Genomic DNA, 21,989 nt, shown 5'->3' on the forward strand with positions numbered 1-21,989 from the left:
GCGCTGTGATGTGACCATACGTCCCTCGCCCACGCACTCGGCGCTGTGACATGACGTGAAGCCTCGGTAACTGGTGGGCTTACCATGATGTCACCCATACCTGCCCAACGTGTCAGAGGGCAGCCCATGCCCTGTCTCGGGCACGCTCACCCCAACCACCCGCATTTAATTCAGTAGTTGGGCTCGCTTCTCGCAGAAGACTGGAAACCACCGGATACATGGCGGTGCTGGTTTAGCGGCCGCTTCCCCGGGGGCAGGTGGCGACACCGGACCTCCTCCCAGGAGGGATGGGAGGTCCGGGCCCCCTGGCTGGCCCAGGTGCTCAGGCCCCCTAGGGGTCCGGCTTCCACACGTGGGAGCCCGTGATAGCTGTTCCTGAGCACATCGTTCATGCAGGCACGTGGAGGCGCCGGATCTGCTAGCACGTGGGGGGAGGTCCGGAGACCGTGCCCTCGGTCATCAGGCCCGGGCCGTACGCCCTGTCGCCCAGAAGCTTAGTGCGAGGTTACGGATAACCTCGCGCCCCTCGGCTGGACACACTAGTAGAAGGTACCTTTGTCTGTATGTACCGACAGTGTCCTTGCAATTGTATGCTTTATTTTTTCTCTTTTGCGCAGTTCACATAAGATCAACATTCAACAACTACAGTTTTGCCAGATTGGGACCAGTGACCAAGTTTGAGTCTATCTTGTCCGCAGTTTTTATGGCAACATAAGCTAAAAGTTCCTTCCTCAACTGTTGCTTTAGCCTCTCCATAGCTAGAGTTGGCAGCCTTATCGGCACCAGAATGCCGGCCTCACCAGCTTCATTCCTCCCCTCCTGGTGGAACGTGGCCAGCATTGTGGTCGCCGGCCCTCCGTACAGCGGCCTGCCCCAGCCGAAGTCCACCGCCAGCAACCCCGCTTGAGTAACGTCCGAGATGAGGTAAGTCCGCGCCTTGGGGAACGGCGGCCTCCTGTGCGCCGCATTAAAGCTGGCCACCGACTGCACATACCCCTCCTGCGACGCCCGGGCCTTGGCTTCCACGAGCAGCTGCAGCGCATAGCCCAGGGGCCTCCGGCATAGCTCCCCGGCTGGAGCGGACGCTGCCGCGAATGCAAACGCGTTGCCGTAATAGCCCGTCGGTACCGTTCGGCGGCTCCGGTTTCTGACGCGCGCATTCACGAATATGTGCAAGCGGACAGCGTCGTCAGGGTCGAACCCCAGCGCCGCGGTGCGGCAGCGCCACATAAACGCGCCGACGAGATCAAACCGCGAGGCGGTGGAGCGCAGGGTGGGCGGGGCCTGCGACCGTATCGCATCGATCTCGCTGGGCCCGAAGAAGAAGGCGTGGTGCGCGAACACGTCACTGGGGGTAACCATGTCTTTTCCAGGATTGGGGAGGGGAGCATACTCCTGGTGATCGTGTGTGATCTCCGGCGGCCAGCTCGCCGTGAGGAGCTCGCGCTCCCACACTGGTCGCACGATCGGCGCTCCAGGCACGCCGCGTGCACACTCGGTTAGTGCAGTCAGGAACTGAACAATCCCCATGCCGTCGGCCATGCAGTGGCATATCTGGAACCCAAAGATGAAGCCACCACACCTCAGTCGGGTCACCTGTTCATTAGCAGTGAATTTATATGCACACGTCATTGCCTGGGATAAAAAGTTGTTACCAGCTGAAAGGCTGGAACGAACTGAGTATAGTACACTTGTTGCGAGTCTTAAGACAGACTTGATCGATCGTTCTATTCATGCACTAACCTGAACATAGATCAGAGGACGGTCGACAACAAATGCTGTTGGACTCTCAGGTTCGCACAACAATTTATCATAGCACGGCACGGGCGGAGCCAGGGAGTCTCCAAGGTCATCCATCCGGACGTCTGCATCCGCCTCTACGAACACGACCCCCTCGCCGGTGCATTCCACCACGAGCTTCCTCGTGGGCTGCAGCTCGCGTAATCGGCCAGCGAGAGGGTAAAAGTGCACGAGCGCCTCCGCGATTGCCGACTTGATGACCTTCACGGGGTCAAGGGCCGCCTTGGAGGCGTTGCTGCGGTAGAAGAAGATGCCGGATCGGTAGAAACGGAGGACGTCTTGATCGTCGATGTCAGAGAGCATCTTGAAGACGTAGGGCGTTGGCCTCGCGGGGCCCACGAGCTGGCGTTCGCCTCGCCGAACAGGGAAGGTGATAAGAGATGGTGCACCAGCCATGGTGTTGTGTTACCAAAGGACTTTGGAATGACTACCAGAGGATTCAGATTGCTGTGAGCTCCGACTTGTGAGATGTGGGCATTCGATCGTCTGCCCATATATATTTAGGCGTGCGTATGTGGCCATGCGTGGGAGCTGACGCCGGGGCGATGTATATATGTACAAGTGATGTTGACTTGCTGCGAGAGCAAATATATACCTAGAGCAAAACATGCATGGCCCACCGCTAGGAATCCTAGCACTGGTAATGGTAACGGGCGGGAACCCCCGGTTGGTATCGGTTCCCCGCCCGGTACAGGCTGGCCGGTACTAAATAGGCGTGCATTTAGTACCGGCTGGTACTAAATGATTTCACGCTAAAAGAATATTACAAACCTCCGGAATTTCACAAGTTACGCGAATTTTTCACACATAAATGCGCGTGCGTGGTTGCGAGAATTCGAACCCACGATCTCCGGCCTCACGCGTAACTTCCTTACTATCCCATCTATGCATCACATGTGATTAGGTAGGAGATGCTTTTTAAAATAACATGTAGAGGATTATTTAATATCGGACCAAGACACCGGCCGGTACTAAATATCACAATTTAGTACCGGGTGGTCTCATTGACCGGTACTAAATGGCCGCGCTATTTTAGTACCGGGCCAAAACACCAGCCAGTACTAAAATGCGATATTTAGTACCAGCCAGTATCTTGGCCCCGTACTAAAATGGCTCCAAGGGCTTTCAAATTTGGATCCGGTACTAAAATAGCTCCGAAGCAATTTAGTACCGGACCAAAAGTTAACCGATACCAACCGAACGGAAGAAAGCTCATTTTTTAAGCAGTGGCCATGTTGACAAATTTGTTTTCGTTCGTGTAAAGCCGTTGGTTATCTAACTAATTTCAGCAGATAAAGACTTATTAGGGCGATTCAACCAATAATTGTCCGAGTTGGATGTTGTATCACAAGATAAGATTGGCCAATACGCTAGCTATGACGTATTTTGGGCCGGGACGCCGAAGGTCTGTCCTGCTAGTGCATGATTCATTTTCCGCTGCTCACCCCGTAAAGACTAATTAAAATGCACCGCGGCACGAAGCGGAAGAGTGGAAGACACATCTCATCACTCATGAAAGGTTACAGAGCGCAGCTGATGTGCTAGAGGCTGCTAGAGCATGCATGTAGAACACTTGGTACTCATGGTCTTGCATCGTTATGCAACTGTATATTTGAAACTTAACCAATGATCAAGCATCTCTTTAGTTACCCTTAGAAAGGACAACAAACGAACTTTGTTTTTATAAAGAGCATATATATATGTGTGCAAGAGAGTACTACTTTATAAAATCTATGGCCATTCATATAGAATCTAGAATCATTATTCTGGGAATATTCATGCTTATATGAGTACCTCTCAGTATCACCGGTGCAGCTTCGATTATTGTCCGATGAAATCTTTATTCATGGGTTGTCTTCTTTCGCCCCCATGGGAATCCTGTGTCACCTTCATTCTGTCTGTCCGAAGCAAACTATATTTCTTTATAACTTACGATAGCAAAGCAGAATTTTATATCGTGATAATCTGTGCCCAGCGTATCGGTTACAACAAATTAAATTCCATAATGCAGCCGATGCAACCAGGTGCAAGGGATGAAGCTTCTGTCGCCTAATTAACACCAATGAGCGCTACGGACAGACACCCGTATATACTCTCAATTACACATCTGGTTCCAAAACTTAGCTTGGGATATCATCTAGTCCGAACACTTTTAAAATGCAGATCTAGATGGTCTCAAAAGAAAAATGCAGATCTTGATGACATGTTTGAACAAAATTGTCATATAATAAACTGTATTTTCAGCTAAGTTGATGACAGGGCTTGGTATAAGATTGCTGGAAAGCTAATTGCCACAGTGGTATTACTAGAATATCCTACAAGAGTAAATTTTCTAACTACAAACGCATTTGTTCATTTCTCAAAGTTCCGAAGCGGCCGTCCTTGACCCTTACCTTTGCTTCACCCATTAGGTTTGGTGCTCAACAGCTAGCGGAGACTGTCTTGCACGGGAGCTCTAATACCACCACCGTTGCAGCAAATGCCGCTCACCTCAACCAGGAAACCAGCCTTAATTAGTGCGCTACCGGTGATTAACTCCTAAAGCTAGTAAATTATAAAATTGTAAATATTCTTAATGATAAATTTTATGGGTGATAAATTTTTGTCGGCTGCCTTGGCCGACGAAAAGAGATGTATTTTCGTCGGTTGCCGACGAAAATACGTTCATTTTCGTTGATTTTATTCCGTCGGTCTATTTTCGTCAGCCGACCGACGAATATATATATTTTTAATGGTTTTTTGGCTATTTTCAACGGTTTCTGACCAATGAAATTAAGCTATTTCCTTGTAGTGGAAACCCTACAGGTAGTGGGTTATAAAATTCTACAGGTGATGGGTGTTAAAATCCTATATGTGGTGGGTGACAAAATCGTATGGCACGTTTCTGCCCGCGTGAATCCTGGAACCATGGGGAACCACCGCAGCATGTCTCCCTATCATCCTATTTAATTTGTTCCCTCCAAACCCTTCAGTCATGGCACCCCGACCAAACACTCAGCTCCAGCTCCCCAAACTCCCCAGCGACCACCCAGCCATGGCACCCACCTCTACCTTCTCCAAATGCTTCCGCTCGTCCTCCCCTGCACAGGGCCGCTTCCTCAGGCCCAGCAACTTCAGCGGCAACTCATTCCACTGCTAAAAAACAATTTGTAGCAACGCCCTACATTTCTTAGGGGCAGGTCAAAAGGTAACTCATTCCTACAAAAGAATTGGGGTTACTGTATCAGTTGATCTTATCAGTTGATCTGCTCCTAAAAATGCATCTTTAGAGGTGGGTGACGCCATCACCCGTCCCTGAAAATAAGCCCTATTTTTAGGGCGGGTGATAGCCCCACCCATCCCTAAAAATACCTATAAAATTCTAGGCACAACCATTCTTTCTCCTCCCGATATCCCATTGCTCACACCCTACAAATGCTGTTTTACCCATCTAGTAGTGTTCCGATCCTCTCAAAGATGAGTTCGTTAAGTGACCTCTATCATGAGTGCTGAGTGCTGAGTGGTTAAGGGAGATGGATCTATCACCCGAAGCAATTCGAATTAGTTTCTCTTCCTTATCTATCCAATGCCAGATAAGACATCAAACGGTGGATGCTCTCTACAATCTCACCGTTGGTGCCAATATCATATCAGATTTCCCTAGCATAGACCAGCAAGATCTTTAAGAGCTCCTCTAAATCTCTTGTAGAAGGCTACGAGATTTTTCAAGGAGTGTCTTCAGTCCTCGGGTGTTGAGGTGATGATTGGATCTACCGATGACTCGGAAGCCCGTGAGGATCCAATCTGAATGACTCGAGGACGCTCCAGGCCTAGGCGAAGGATGTCATCCATCTTGCGATGGATCTGATCCGAGAAATTGGTGGTGCTATTTCTCAAGCTGAGTGGAAGCTGCATCGGTGAGCGTGCAGAAGCCTCATGAAAGCACTGACTCGGCGAGAGCGATCCACTCAGCGATGGTCTACCTAAGGCGGTCTAATTCGGTGATTAGATCTGCCAGGTTGACAACCGAGCTGTTGTTTCTTGCAGTGTGGCTTTGGGCCAGGCTAATAAGGAAGAGATCACCGATTTGTTGGATGAACTAGCCGAAGAGGCCCAAATTGGATTTGGGAGAAGCTAGACTAAAAGTTCGGATGCTAAGGCGCCATTGTTGGAGTCCTAGGAAGGAGCCATCCTCGGCAGGGTCCCGAAAACAAGGGTGGTGCCGACGGCGTCATTAATCTAGGATGCGATCTGCCTGGAGCATGTGACGCTACGGTGAGATTCCATTGAGTTTGCTGGAAGGAACCTAACGATTCCCCTACATGGTGCGCCAACTACCAGATTTCTAGTCCAGAAAGTCTACCTAGGGTATCCCCAAGCAGTAGAATTCATGGATGTGCAAGATGCAAGGGTTGAACAGGTTCGGACTGCATGGGGCGTGGTATCATACGTCCTATGCTGGATGGTGGATTGTATTGCTTCTGTTCAACAAAGCTTGAGGCTACGACGATTTATAGGTTAGGACTTTTTATCCGGGGTTGTCTGTATGCTATCCCTCAGCCGCCTTATATAATCCGACAACCATGGGTTACAAGTCGGATCATGATCTACCTGTTGGTTTGTTTTACAAAGAAACACATCGGGTTAGGTTTAATATTCCTTACAGAAGATCTTCTGGTTAGAACCTAGTTTATCTCTCGTATGGCTTGCGGCACACATCAGCTAGTATACGTGCCACGCACACTTGGAGTTCCATCCGGGTCCATCTCCTGGAGATCCATGTCCTTCTCCGTAGGGATACTTGGGGTGTATGTAACATCAGTTGTTTTTACGGAATGTTTGAGCGTGATTTTTGAGAGATTTTAATTTTTTTGTGTGCATGTGCCAATAGTGTAGCTAAAATGTAAGTGTCTTCATCTCTCTCAAAATTCCTAGTAATTTAAATTTAATTTTGAAATAAGGAAGATTAAATGCTAGTGTGAACACTTGGATTTAATTTGGTTTTATTGGTTCCTTGAGTGTGAATTCTAATTTGAATATAATTCAAATTTGAAATTCAAATACAAACCCTAACCAACCAATCTAACATGGGCCTAACCCAATCCCTTGCCCTAACCCACTAACCAACACGGTCCGCTAGCCCTAACCTACTAATACAGCCCGCTAACAAAACCCCTAACCCCGGGCCAGCTAGCCCAAGCACGCGGCCAACCGAGGCCCCGCCTACCAAGTTGGTAAGGCACCCCGCACCCGCAAGCCGGCCTAACCAATTGTGTGCAGCCCAGCTCGTTACCGCTAGCGGCTCTGCCCATACCATCCGCCTCCTTGACTCGCAGACCGAGCGACCCCACATGTAAGCTTCCCCTCCCCCTTTTCATCTTCTCCACCCGTGACTAGCGGAGATCGACGATGATCGGAGCCTTACAACATGATAGATGGGCATAACCGCCTGCGGCGGTGGCCACCAAGCACCCACGCCCCTTTCCACCAGTCCCTACCCGCTTTGTACCCCTGCAAACCCTAGCTGCACTGCCCCGGATATGCCACACGTCCGTGGCATGGACGCCAGAGAGCGTTGACCATCGCAGCTCGGATATCAGCCTTAAACCTATGTAAGCTCCTCCGCCAGCCCTCACAAACCCTAGACCACACTGGGTTTTTCCAATTTCCTCCAGCCACTGCCACCACTAGTTCAAGGAGGAGGAGCCGAGAGGGAGGAGAGCACCATTGAAGCCGAAGCAGCTAGGAGCCGAGAGGGAGGAGGGCACCATTGAAGCCAGAGCAGCTGATGCTAGAGGCCGCGCACACCATCGTTGTCATCACGTCAAGTAAAAGGAGGACCACCACAAGGAGCTGGAGCTGTCCCAAAGCACCCACGAGACCTCACCAAGCTGGTCACGTTCTACAATGTAAACTCGCGGTGAGCTGTTGCGTAGCCTCTTTTCCGCCCCCTCTGTTGCCCGGCATTGTAGTGTCCAAAGAGCACCACAATAACTTCGATAGAATTTGGAAGAAAGAAATCCGAGGAAGGGGAAGAAAAAAATTAGGAAGCGAAAGGGAAGTACAGAAATGGTGGGAGGAGTGTTTCATTCATTTGTTCGATGCCAAGAAAGACCATGGTCTCCGTACATATAGCGTTGGCACTCGGCCAGCTCAACACACGATACATGTAATGGCCCAAGGCCCACAACTCAACACACACTACCAACCCAATATGACTTAGCCGTCACACACGACATTGCCGCCCCCTTGAGATCCAGCCGGTCCCCAGGCTGGTGTTGATGGAAACCTTGCTTTGATAGCATAGTAGTCTTCCCAAGTGGCCATTTCTGCAGGTAAACCACTCCATTGGACATGCGCCTGTGTAACCGCCGAGTCACCCTTCTTCACGAGCCTTCTGTTGAGAATTGATTCTGGTACTACATCGACCACATCCAGTGCAGGCAGAGTAGGTATGTCAATGAACACTGGAGTATGATCAGGTATTGAAGGCTTTAGCTGAGAGACATGAAAAACTGACTGAATCTGAGCATGTGGTGGCAATTTCAGTTTGTATGCAGTTTTCCACACGCTCCAGCACCTTGTACGGCCTAAAGAACTTGAAGGCCAACTTTGGAAATTGACGATTTGCCACAGAAGACTGTGCATAGGGTTGCAGCCTCAAGTAGACAAAGTCCCTGACCTAAAATTGCCGTGGAGTTCTGTGTTTGTCTGCATAAGACTTCATCTTCTGCTGGCCTTGTGTAAGTTATCCTTCAAGGAAGATAGCTAAAGTTGCCTTTCTTGGAGTAGGGCAGCAGCTTCAGATGATTCCGGTGGAGACTGAATTGGTACTGTACCATAATTTGCATCAACTTCATAGAGGGCCTTGAAGGGAGAACATTTTATAGTAGTGTGGTGGCTAGAATTATACCAGAGTTCAGCTAAAGCAAGCCATTTATGCCACTTGTTTGGTGAGTCATGAATAGCACACCTAAGGAACATTTCAAGGCATTGATTAACTCTCTCTGTCTGGCCATCAGTTTGAGGGTGGTAGGCCAAACTCATGAGTAACCTGGTTCCCAGCAAGGCAAATAATTCCTTCCAAAAGGTAGCAGTGAACACCTTGTCTCTGTCTAAAACTATAGTGTGAGGGACACCATGTAGCTTGGCCACATTATCAAAGAATACCATGGCCACAGACTTAGCAGAAAAAGGGTGCTTCAGAGGGAAAAAGTGAGCATACTTGGTAAAACGGACCTCCACCATGATGATAGAGAAAGTGTCAGACTTGGGCAAACCCTCAATAAAGTCTATAGACAGATCTATCCAAGACTCACCAGGTATAGGCAAGGGCTGGAGCAAACCAGGGTATTTGCAATTTTCATGCTTGGCCTGTTGGCACACTTGGCATTGTTTCACAAATGATTCAACATCACTTTTAAGACCAGGCCAATAGAACAACTTTTTTACCCTTTGATAAGTTGCATGTATACCAGAATGGCCCCCAACTGCTAAAGAATGAAATGCAGAACTTATCTTTGTTTGCAAGGCAGAATTGCTACCAACCCATACCTGTTGGTTCTTGTAAATGAGGCCATTTTTGAGGCAAAAACCCTCGGAGTTTGGACTGACCACTACCAACTCAGTTAGTAACTGTTGAGCTGATATGCTGACACATCAGTGGTGTAAATGTTCAGGACTTCCTGGAGCCATACTGGAGTACCAGCAGACACAGCAGCACAATCAAAAGCGTGTCCTACTCTTGAAAGAGCATCAACCACCTTGTTCTCAGCCCCTTTCTTGTAGTGCAGCTTGAACTGTAAGCTAGCCAATTTAGCCATGGCCTTTTTCACCATTCAGTAGATAGTGTCTGATCCTGTAGGTGACAAAGGCTCTTATGGTCTATTTTAATCAGGAATTCACCCCTCTGCAGATATCATCTCCATTTATCCACTGCCATGAGAATTGCAATGAATTCTTTTCATAGATGGAAAGTTTCTGGTTATTGACCCCTAGAGCCTTGCTAAAAAATGCAATTGGGTGCCCCTTTTGAGAGAGAACTGCTCAAACACCTGTATCACAAGCATCTATCTCAATTTCAAACTGCTCATGGAAATTTGGCAAGGCCAAGATAGGTGTAGAGGCCATGGCTTGTTTCAATTTGTCAAAAGCATGTTGAGCCTCTTCAGACCACTGAAACTGTTTAAGCTTGAGAAGCTGAGTGAGTGGCTTGGCAATAATTCCATAGTGGCGCACAAACTTCCTATAGTATCTTGTGAGGCCCAGGAATCCCCTTAACTCAGTAACATTTGTTGGAACTGGCCAGTGAAGCATAGCATGAGTTTTAGTGGGATCTGTAGATACACCTTCACTAGATATAATATGCCCCAAGTACTCAAGCTTGGACTGAGTAAAACTGCACTTGCTGAACTTGGCCACTAACTGGTGCTGCTGCAACACTTGAAACACAAGAGATAGGTATTCCACATGGGACTCAAGTGTGGGATTGTATATGAGGATGTCATCCATGAACACCAAGACAAACTTCCTCAAATATGGGGCAAATATGGAATTCATCAAGCATTTAAAGGTTGTTGGAGCATTAGTTAGACCAAATGGCATCACATTGAATTGGAAATGACCATGATGTGTCTTGAAGTCAGTTTTGTACTCATCAGCAGGCAACATCCTTATTTGGAGAAAACCTGACTTCATGTCTAACTTAGCAAAGTACTTGGCTCCAGACAGCCCATCAAGCAACTCATCAATAATGGGCATGGGAAATTTGTTCTTGACCGAAAGGTCATTAAGTTTTCTATAGTCTACACAAAACCTCCAAGAACCATCTTTCTTCTTAACTAAGAGCACTGAAGATGCAAAGGGGCTAATGCTAGTAGTAATGATGCCAAAAGTCAGCATATCATTAGTTTTTATATTTCATCTTTCTTTAAAGGAGAATACCTGCAAGGCCTTGAGTTCACCGAAATAGCATTAGGAAGGAGTGAAATAGCAAGGTCATAAGCTCTACAAGGAGGCAAGCATTTAGGATCCTGGAACACTGGTGAGTACTGCTGTAATAGCTGCTGAATGCAAGCAGGCAAGGTCGTATAGGAATATCCACCACTTGTTTCACCATAGCCATGGCCCATATATCATTGCCTTTTAGGATTTGAACAAATGGTCAGTAGAAATTTCCTGCAGTTCCACAGAAGAATGAGGCACAATACCCCGTAACTTAACTGTAGTACCATTGTAGGAGAATTCCACCCATTTCGCCATCCAGTCACAGTTCATGGAGCAAAACTGCTCTAACCAGTCCATTCCTAGAATCATGTCATAAGAACCCAAAGGAAGGACCAGAGCATCAGTTTGGAAAGTATGGCCTTGAACCCACCAACTAAAACTTTTGACAGCTTGGGAACAATCCATTAGCCATCTTGACTTCCACTGGATCAGTGTCAACCATAGTACATAGGACTTTATCCACCAAGTTGGCATTGAGGAATGTGTGAGAGCTGCAGGTATCCAAGAGCTGCAGTACCACTTGGTTAGAAGCCAATGATCTAAACTTGATCAGTTTCTGCTTCTCAACCCCATAGATCGCATTCAGGGAAATGAAAACATCCTCAGGGGAAAATACCGATGTGGTTGTCGACGCTCGTTACGGACCAAAAATAAGCATCAACTTGACCTCAAATAAGGAGGAATTTGCATTTCTTATACACATGCTACTAATAAAAAACCCTACATTCCACATGTCCTTAGAGAAATTTATGTATGCAGAAATTTAGCTAAAATAAAGGAGAAAGCACACCCTTTGATTCAAGGAGAAAGGCCTCAACCAATCACGCGCCACCACACGGACATCACATGGATTGGAGGGCCCACAACCGCAGCAAAACTGACTTGACTCCAGCCCTATTATCAACCAGAGGTGCAAGGACCCACTTGGAAGTCACTCAACCGGAGAAGAAGTCGGTGGGTCCCAAGGCTAGTTCAGCCAAACTGCTAGTTCGGGCAAACCAGCTTGGCCTCCAACCGACTTAAGTTTGCACGTGTCACCTCCTGAAGCCTCCTCAATGTCGTTTCCAAGTGAGCCCTGCTAGTTTGCCGGCTGAGAGGAGCTGTGCCACACCTATAAATACAAGGGGGTTTCCTCCTAATTGAACACACCAAGATGTAGCCTCCCACTCCATTGTAAAGGTCTCTAGGCTAGTGGAGTGTAGGTGAAGAGTAGTCCTTCAAGGTCTTCTGGTCTTCATGAAGAGCTTGGTATGGTCTTGTATCTTCTCTTTTATGTAATGACTTGAGTTTAGTAATAAAGTTTATTTTCTTATCTTAGCTTTTCTTTGGTTCATATGCTTATGGCTAGTATGTGATCCTTTATAGTTCATACTTGATTCATGTGCCTTGCATGCTTAGACATGGTAAGACATTTAGGCCACAGCAACGATTTCATCATCCTCAATTGGGCGCTCTAGAACTAAGGCTCCTGATAGAGATGGATGTCCTTGCGTGAGACTAGAGTGGTAATCGTTAATGCAGACGTGGTGTCTAGGTTAAAGGTTACATTTGAATGCGGTCCTATCCCATGGCTAGATGAGATAGGCGGCAGATGGTGACAGTCTTGTCCATCCAGCGTAACCCTCCCCTTTCGGATAGTGACGGTAGGAGGTCCATAAAGTAGCCGAGTTGGCTGGCGGCTCCTCTGCCAGTCATGTGTGGTTCTCCTGGTAGTGCTTGGGAGCCTAGAACCTGATCCTAAGCATGCATATGTGTATGTGTACACAAGTATGAGCTATGCTTGCTTAGATATGAATAATCTTTTTATGCCCTTGAATGCTCTCTTTTCTCTCTCTCTCTCTCTCTCTAATCCTGGTTCCTTATATTTGAGTGGATATATATTATGTCACACTACCTCTCAACTATATTATCAATTAACCCTGTTTAGAACTTGGATATTTGATCATGATATTCTCTTAAACTTGAGAACTCTTTAAACAACTGCCTTCCTTGCAAAAATATAATTACGACACCCGAGATTACTCACGGGTAAAATGCTACAACGGTATTCCATGCGCTTGTGGATTTATCTGTGACGTAAGAAATACCATAGGCATTTCTAGGGTCGTTGCCGAGGATATAACGATCCTGTTGATGATGCTAAGAAATGCCAACAAGCATTTTTGGTGTCGTTGCTGGGAAAGACATAGGTTAAAAGAATTATTAATGTTCTGGATTTTATCTGTGATTGGTAGCCAATATTCTAGCAGAGGACAACCTTGTTGTTTTCTCTTTATGTGAAGACAGGGTAGTGTTCAATTGATTTTAATTAGCCGGAAATTCCATGACGAATTCGAGTCGACTTCAAGAAGGGCATGATGTGGCATCAACATTTCAAAAGTCCAACTCTCGGCAATTGAATCAGTCCTGCTTGCATTCAGCAAGCTTCAACAAAATGGCTCTTGATCTCTCTTCGAGTCTTGTTTCTACCGTTGTTGCCCGATCACCAGCAGTTAGAGGGACTACGTTGATGAGACGATCAGCCACATCATCAGGATGCAATCAATTCAAGTAGTGGATATTAATCCATTTCTCAGGGTCATCAGTACAGGATGGTCAATATCAAAAACAATTCTTGACTTCGATACAGAAAAGCAAGAAGATATCCCCGAAGACCCACTAACACCTGCTCCGAGGTAAGAATTTCATCGATAATCAAAATGACCGGTGAGTCAAGAAATTTCCTTCAAAGGCAAATCAAATTCTTCATCAATCAAATTCAAATTGACGGATGAAAATGTCTCGTTCAAAAGACTTAAAATATTGAACCCTAGCCGGCAGGTAAATCGGTAGTTATCTCATATTTGATTTCACTCATTGCATGTTTGAAGTCTCAGATTTTCAATTCAAATTTTTGCTTTGCATTAGCATCTTTTGCATTCAAACCCTTGCATATTTGATCCCCTCAACTTTTGCATTTGCATCCCTCATAAATTCTGGATTTGGACAAGCATTCAAAGGGCATTTTGGGGAGAAAATTTCAGCCATGAGCATTTGGAAGATAGTGCCTACATGAATATGGATGATTTTCATGTCCAAATTATTTGGGGCCACTCCTAAGCCTGCACCGGCCTAGTTCTGTATGCATTCAAGTGCTTTTGGGCTTTTGTGGCGGGTGATTAAGGCAGCAGCAAAAACTCTACTATTTTGGCATCAAAATGGGGCCGGCCGACCCACTTGATTCCGCCAGACCAAGGGGGAAGCTCCTCTATTAAAGCCGGTGCATAGGGCTGGCTCTTGTTGCCCCAAACCAAGCTGTGCCTACTAGCACTTGAGTTTCATCTCCCTCTATTCTTGTTCTTGTGTTCTTGCTCTTAATCCATAAGAAAAAAAAATTTCCCTCACTTTTCCTTTCACTTGCATTATGTGTTTCCTTCAATTTCCGCTGCAAGAACGTGTTTGTGGTGGTACTACTACCCCACGAGAACAATTTTGTTGTGCGTTCTCACCCGCAAGAATGATTTTGTGGAGCGTTCCCGCCTGCAAGGATGATTTGTTGTGGAGGCGACCAAGCCCCGCAAGGACTACTAACTCTCGGACGGCTAACCTATTTTCGCTGACTCTCACATAACCCGTTTCGAGTTGTTTGTGTGTTGTTCTTTACTCTCATTTGCAGGCATGAAGGGTTTCAGCAAGAAGGTCATGGGCACATTCAAGAAGGTGACGGGCTCAAAATCGAGCCACTCTCATGGTGGCTAAAGCTCGCACCACTCCAGCAGCTATGTTGTCAAACTCGGGTACACGGGACTATACACGTGGCACATTTTTCCTAGGATAAGGGTTGGGATATGGCCCACGCTCTACATCTGTGTAACTACTCGTAGCCTAGTAGAACTGCTCCTATTGTAGTAAAACTAGTCGGATACAGTAGGGAACTACCAGAAAAGTACTCGGATAGGACTAGGGCATGTATCTGACTAGGACTTCCATGTAAACCTGTCCCTCCAGACTATATAAGGGCGGAGTGGACCCCCTCAGGGGTGATTATCCAGGGAATCACCTAGGAGATCACTCGATCACCATCAAAGGCAATACAAACCACACAGGACGTAGGTTATTATGCTCTTGGCAGCCCGAACCTATCTAAACCTTATGTTCCTTGCACCTACCTACAAACTCACCAGCTCGGGGGTATCCCTCAGTGGGCGTGGTGGTAAAACACCAACATACGTGCTGAGCCCCATGAGAGAGCCCGAAGAAGCGTCATCCCAGCAGCCCGAGCCTTAGTTCCAGGAGCAGCAAGCCGAACCTTAGGAACAAGAGCAGCAGTCCGAGGAGGAGGAAGAAGCCTATGATGATTCCCACCTCAACATCCAAGGTGACCGCGAGTTTCAAGGCTACAACATGCTGAAGGACCAGCGATTCCGCCACACGAGGATTTTCAACCCCAACCTCCTATAGAAAGCAGGTATGGATACCGATTTTGCCAACATTTGAAAAACCGTGGGATGGACTAACTTTGCAAATTTTTCTGAGCTGGGTTCCCGGGATTTGACCATTCAGTTTTTATGCACCCTCGTTGAGGAAAATGATGGCATCTCTTTTCGCCTTTTTGGAAATGAATTCTTTCTTTATTGGAAGGAACTCAGCACGATTTTGGGTTTTCATCACCGCTACAATACTGATGTTGTAAAAGCTACTCGCGGTTTTGAAAAGCAAAGCTTTAGGTAGTCCATTTCGGGGGAGAGCACCTATGGGAAACCAAGGTGCAATGACATTCAAAATCCCACTTTGCATTTGGTGCATAAATGGCTCGCCTTAACATGTTTCCCACGAGATGATGTTCGACCCATTTATATAGATGAACTCAGAATTCTTTTCACCATGGTAAACAAAATCAAGATTTCCCTAGTGAAGTCTATGATAAAACAATGGCTAGAAAATTTTACTACGGTGGGTTCCATTGAATGCACTTCTTTGATCACCCGTATTGCCATGTGTTTGGATGCTTTGAGCTGGGCAAACATTTATTATATCAGCTCCCCGCGTTTAGTGATCGACGAAAAATTATTTGGTTTATGGACATACACTCAGACATGCTCCAGATGGCTCTCTTGTTTTCTTTTTCCCGGGCTATGTAAATGAAATCCCGCTTCCTAACCTGGGGTATCATTTATATAAGTGCCGGAGCTTGACCTATGAGTTGCAGCCAATGGAAGCCGCACGCAGGAGTAGTGTGTCAAGAACGATGATGCAAAGCATGTCATGGAATGCCACGATGGACATGCCACAAGCACCACCTTATGCATACCATGGATATGCTGGAGGGTATGTTCCAGCTGGGGAGGTATCCGAGTCTATGTCAGGATATCACCCCGGTTGGGAGCAAACCACCCACCAACAACAAGCTGGAGGTTCGGCATGGCAAAGCGTGAGCAGCGCAGAGTGGGATCAGCCCGCAAGGACACACTGGAACTAGAGTGGTGGTTCTAGTTCAAGTGTCACTCCCCCACTCTTCGCCGCTCGTCGCTCATCCTCGGCTCGAGGCTATCATGAGCTCAGCCAGGGAATACGCAACATCAATCTCCAAGTGGATGATATAGGCCATTGACAGCAGCAGCTCGAAGGTGCTTTCTACCAACATGTGTACAACACGAAGAGCCAACACCACCATCAAGATGCGCAGCTTGCCCAAGCCCTCGCCATACTGAGGCAACAAGAAGCAAAGTAGAGAGCTTTCTATCAAGCTCAAGGGTACAACCCCAACCCCAGACAATGAGCTAGCTTGGGGGAGGAGCCCCCGGAAGGTAGCATGTATCTTATTGCATGTTCCATCTGCATAAAAAAACTGATTATGATAAAAGGAACAAAATTTTTTGTTTAATTTCTGATGTAGCACTGGCCCGATCTTTTGATTGGTATGGTAAATTCATTTGGTGGAGTCTCGACGTTGGCGATTCGGGCTTCTAATCAGTCGCGATTTGAACATCTACAACCGCTACATTGCTGCTCTGATGGTTATCAACCAAGCACAATTCGATTGACCTCGCCAAGAAGGCTTTTCCCTGCAAGCGAATCGAAGAACACAAGCAAGAAAGTATAAACACGCAATCTGAAATTGCAGATGTATGAAGCAAAGATGAATATGGGGTTCAAGCTCTAAACATAAAAGGACTAATCGCCACAATGGTGTATAACAAGAACGGGGGCCCTAATTCACAGCAAAAGGACTTGGTGTCATAGTTACAATGAAAGATGTCTGTTTCTCGATGGAAAACTAGAACTAAATAAAACTCAACCCTAATCTGGCGGCTGCTACTGAATATATGCTCCAAGGGTCAACTTAGACCCCCTGGTCACGCCTCATTTGGGCTTGAACACGATACATGGGCCAATAGCCCAAAAGATGACGGCGCAGCACCCTGACAGATTCTGGATGTCCACTTGTTTCGACAATTTCTGTTGACTCAGATGGAATTTTGATGTGGGACTGGTGCCATTAGAAGCTCTATGAAATTCTTTTCCATCCATATAAATAACATCCAAAACGGACTTTGTATGCATCCTAGGCCTCATTTTTGGTGTGTGCTGCTCTTGGACTCTAAGGTGGACTCGAACTTGAGTTATTTTAGGCCTCCACCTTAGCGTCTCGAACTGAATTAGCCTTGGGACTCCTCCTTTACTTGGAAACCCTTGCTGGACTCCTTTTCCATGTGATGCGCCAATCATGATCATATGTATAGGTGTCGTGTCCTCAGCATCCTCCCCTTCTTGACGAAAAGCTGTCCTTGGCATCAGATGTGCTCTAAACTGATCCTGCACAACACAAAGGCGAATGGGGTTGCGAAAATAAAGGCAACCGAAATAATTGTGAGGAGGAATCTGACAATGTTTCCAAATTGCTAGTGTGTCATCTCACACAAAAAATTCAGCAAGCATGTAGGCTCCTGGATCGGAATGCACACGATGGTTGCCAACACTATCCTGCAAAAGATTAGCACTAACAAAATGCAATATAGGAATAGATTTCTTTAAAACAAAACTAGAGGAACATGGGATGACATTTTTAGTAGTATGGCAGCCCTCTAATCTATCACAATTTTGCATGACAAAAGGAGACTTCAGATTTCCACAAATGTAGACTCCATGTATCATATACTGTCCTTTGTTGTTATATTTGCCAATAGCATGATATGTGTGTCTAGAAAACCATGGCAAATCAGCATAGTGAACAAGTCTATCTTCCAAACAATTTAGATTACAGAAAATGTCAAATTCAGTGTAACCCAAAGTATTTAAAGAAAACAACTATTTGAGCTCATCATTTGCGCTAGCAATATGAATAACATGTTTAATTTAAGCGCAAGTGTGTGGTTTTAAAACATTTATAGCAGAAGCATTATCAAACAAATCATCTTTATCACAAGGAACATCGACGAAGTCATCCCGTGACAAAGAGAGATCAAGAGTAGGTTCCACTAATAGTTGCTCTATAAAAGCATGATTGGTGGACTAATTCAGCACATCAAGAGAAGTCTCACCATCCGTGAGTGTACCACCATAGGCATTACCTTTGCTCTCATTTTCAGCGGGAGTAACAGGTGCAGTATGAAAAGACTGTTCTGAATTTTGACATGAGGTTGTGAGCACTTCATTTTCTTTCATGCCGTGTTCTCGCTTTTTATAGTATCCTGCCAAAGGTTAGCCATAGCAAGAGGAATGACAATGGATTGATCATCTAGATGATGCACCTAATTATTAGAATTCAATACAGGAGGTGGATTAACAAAAGTTTCTCTCATAAGAATTTTCATATCATTCCAAGTTTGAGGTTTATCTGATGGACTTAACGTCTCCCACAAAGTTGAAGCAGAATCTCGCAATACACTAGATGCATTCTGAACCTTCCTCCTTGCACACATAGAACGATTAGCAAATATTTTATCCATTGCTATTTCCCACTCAACGTACTCATCAGCACTTATGCCATCATAAGTTGGTGGATATGAACAACCTATCATTGTTAGAAGACAGTAAAAGACAACACAAAAAGTATTATCCCTATCAACTAGCAACTATTGGGATTGGGAGGTGGATAAGTGAACTGCAATATCTCAAGCGGCTTACCACCGTCTTGCAAGTGTTCTTACCAAATCCAACAGGACGGCACAATCCGTTGTGAGCTTGAGGGTAATAGTTGCAAGGTGAACCTGTATTGATCAGAAGTATATGTGTAGCTTTGGGTAGGCATAATATGGAAGTAAGGAATATCAAAAATTCAATTTAGAATTGCAAGACTGAAAAGTAGTCCCAAGCTAGTATATGTCGTCGGCCTAAACTCGTCCTGGACCTAGGTCAAGCAAGCAACAATACAACTCTGCATGTATCTGCACAGGGATACAAAGGATGCAAGCGCTTCTGAATTTTTTCTTTCCTTTTCTTTCTTTCCCTTGTTTTTGGTGTGGCTTTTTATTTTCATTTTTTAGAACCTTTTTGCCTTTTTCTTTATGTTTTTTTAGAATTGTTGCAAGACACAAAATATATCCTTCTATGAGTAAACAAAGGAAGCCAAATATGTATATGATTCACACTTTTCTTCTCTCCAATAAATGCAGCAATCCAATCTGGTGGTGGAAAAAATTTCTTTTCTCTCTCACTTTATAACCTATGCTGTGTGCAACAAACACATGCACCAGCAAACCAAAAACAAGAGTTCACACTAAAGACCACGAACAAGACCAAGACATGATGAACACGACAACACAACGGGGGACTAAAATTTTAGAAAAACAAATTGAACTAAAAAATTGTGGGGCACAAAGGGGTTATAGGATAGCGGAATTATTTTTTTAGGGTGTTTTCTCAACCGTTGGTAATGGAAGTAAGATAAATCTAAAGAGCACAAAATAATATATCTCACGGTTTACCTGAATCTTGATACCCATTGATGTAGCACTAGCCCGATCTTTCAATAGGTATGGTAAATTCGATTGGTGGAGTCTCTATGTTAGCGATCCGGACTTCTAATCAGTCGCGATTCGAGCCCGTGCAACCGTTACACTATTGCTCTGTTGGTTGTCAACCAAGCACAACTTGATTGACCTTGCCAAGAAGGCTTTTCCTTGCAAGTGAATCGAAGAACACAAGCAAGAAAGTATAAACACGCAATCTGAAATTGCAGACATGTATGAAGCAAAGATGAATATGCGGTTCAAACTCTTAACATGAAAGGACTAATCACCATAATGTTGTAGAACAACAATGAGGGTCCTGATTCACAGCAAAAGGATTCGGCGTCATAATTACAATAAAAGATGTTTATTTCTCGATGGAAAACTAGAACTAAACAAAACTCAAATCCTGATATGGCGGCGGCTACCGAATATATGCTCCAATGGTCGACTTAGACCCCCGTGACCCCTTTTGGGCTTCAACACGATACATGGGCCAACAGCCCAAAAGATGACGACGCAGCACCCTGACAGATTCTGGACGTCCACTTGTTTCGACAATTCCCACTCACTCGAATGAAATTTTGATACGGCACTACTACAGAAACGATCTTTCACCCTCCTCATTTATCTCGGGCAGTTTTGGTCTTGGGACTAATGAAAGCATTAGTCCTGGGTCCAATGGTTAGGGGCCTGTCGGGAGGGTGGGGGACATTTAGTCCCGGTTGGAGCCACCAACCGGGACTAAAATGTCCCTCATTTGTCTCGGTTGGTGGCTCCAGCCGGGACTAGAGGCCCACGGGCCGATTTGTCCCAGCTGGAGACACCAACTGGAATAAATGAGGGACTTTTAGTCCCGGTTGGTGGCTCCAGCCGGGACTAGAGGCCCACGGGCCGATTTGTCCCAGCTGGAGCCACCAACCGGAATAAATGAGGGACTTTTAGTCCCGGTTGGTGGATCCAACCAGGACTAAATTTTCCAAACCATTTTATCCCCATCTTCCTCCCCTGCCCGAGCCCTTCCTCCATTCGTGTTCTTCCTATTCTTGGCTCTCGGGTGAGGGAAGGTCATGCTAATTTTCTCCATGATTTATGAAAGTTTTTGATTCCCCCATCCATCCAATGGTTTAAAGATTAGAAACTTCATCCCCTCATCTTCCATTGCTATTGTAGCTCGTTTCATGGTCTAGAAATAGAGATTTTGAGGTTTTTTAGATTGGAAAAAATGTTGGAGTTTTTTCGATTTATACACCATTTGAGCCCAAATTACTTAAGGTTTGCATAGAGTAGAATGTTATTTTTTGGAATGGGAGTATATACATAGAGAGAGTAATACTATTTAGAAAAAAATATTGATATGAAAATGAGTATAGTAGGATTTTTTATTTTTAGAATGAGAGTATGTATATATGACCATATGTAGATTTGAATGTGAAATGTGAAATGTGTGAATGTGAGTTTTTAAATTGAATGTTTATGTGCAATGTGAAATGTCAAATTGAATAATTATAGAAAGTGAAAAAAAGATGTATACTTGGTATTATACTATGAATGAAAGACTTTGACTCTCTAATGATGTATTTATTCCAGCTCACATTAAAACCGTCGAGAAGTAAAAAAACCTTTGTTTCGCAACATGTATCTGTCGTTAACCTTCAGCATGTGTTGATGACATTGCCATTGGGGGCCAACATGATATTCGTGACATGGTGTGGTATAATGGTGCGGTATAAGGACGTGGTGAAGGAGTACGGCCTTGTCCCAATGAAGAAATCCTCACCTTTGAGCGAGGTGGGGATGCCACCATTCGGATCAAGACCGTACTCCTTCATCACGTCTCTGTGCGGCACCGTGTCACGGATATCAATGTTGGCTCCGAATGGCAGTGTCATCACCGTATGGTCAAAGTTAACGACAGATACATGTTCCTAAATAAAGATTTTTTTTCTTCTCGATGGTTTTTGCATATAGAGTACAAACTGGGAGATCAGAACAGTCTCACTGATAGACTTTCATACAAGCAAATATGGTAGACCAACTGCTCAAATGCCTTCCTATAGGCCTCCACAGATTCAGTCTGCTTCAGAGTGAGAAGTTCCATTCCCTGTGTGTGGTTCCTTCAAATTCAGCCAGAATAGCACTCTGAAACTGATCCCATGTCTGATCCCCGTACGAATCCTTGTAGGCCTGGTACCAGTGAGCAGCTCGATCAAGTAGACTCATGGTAGCAGCAGTAACTTTGAATGCCTCAGGAATCTGGAACAACTGAAAGTA

The 21,989-nt window shown here is 45.5% G+C and overlaps 1 protein-coding gene across 1 annotated transcript; it reads right to left on the minus strand.

Moving 5' to 3' along the window:
* Positions 1-642: 642 nt before the first annotated feature.
* Positions 643-2,196, minus strand: LOC112880892 (benzyl alcohol O-benzoyltransferase-like). Its single transcript, XM_025945621.1, has 2 exons — positions 1,744-2,196; positions 643-1,596 (listed from the first exon to the last, which is right to left on the minus strand). The coding sequence occupies exons 1-2, from the start codon at positions 2,194-2,196 to the stop codon at positions 643-645; spliced, it is 1,407 nt and encodes a 468-aa protein (XP_025801406.1).
* Positions 2,197-21,989: the final 19,793 nt, after the last annotated feature.

Source organism: Panicum hallii, chromosome 2 (assembly GCF_002211085.1).
Source record: "Panicum hallii strain FIL2 chromosome 2, PHallii_v3.1, whole genome shotgun sequence".
Classification (NCBI taxonomy): Eukaryota; Viridiplantae; Streptophyta; class Magnoliopsida; order Poales; family Poaceae; genus Panicum; species Panicum hallii.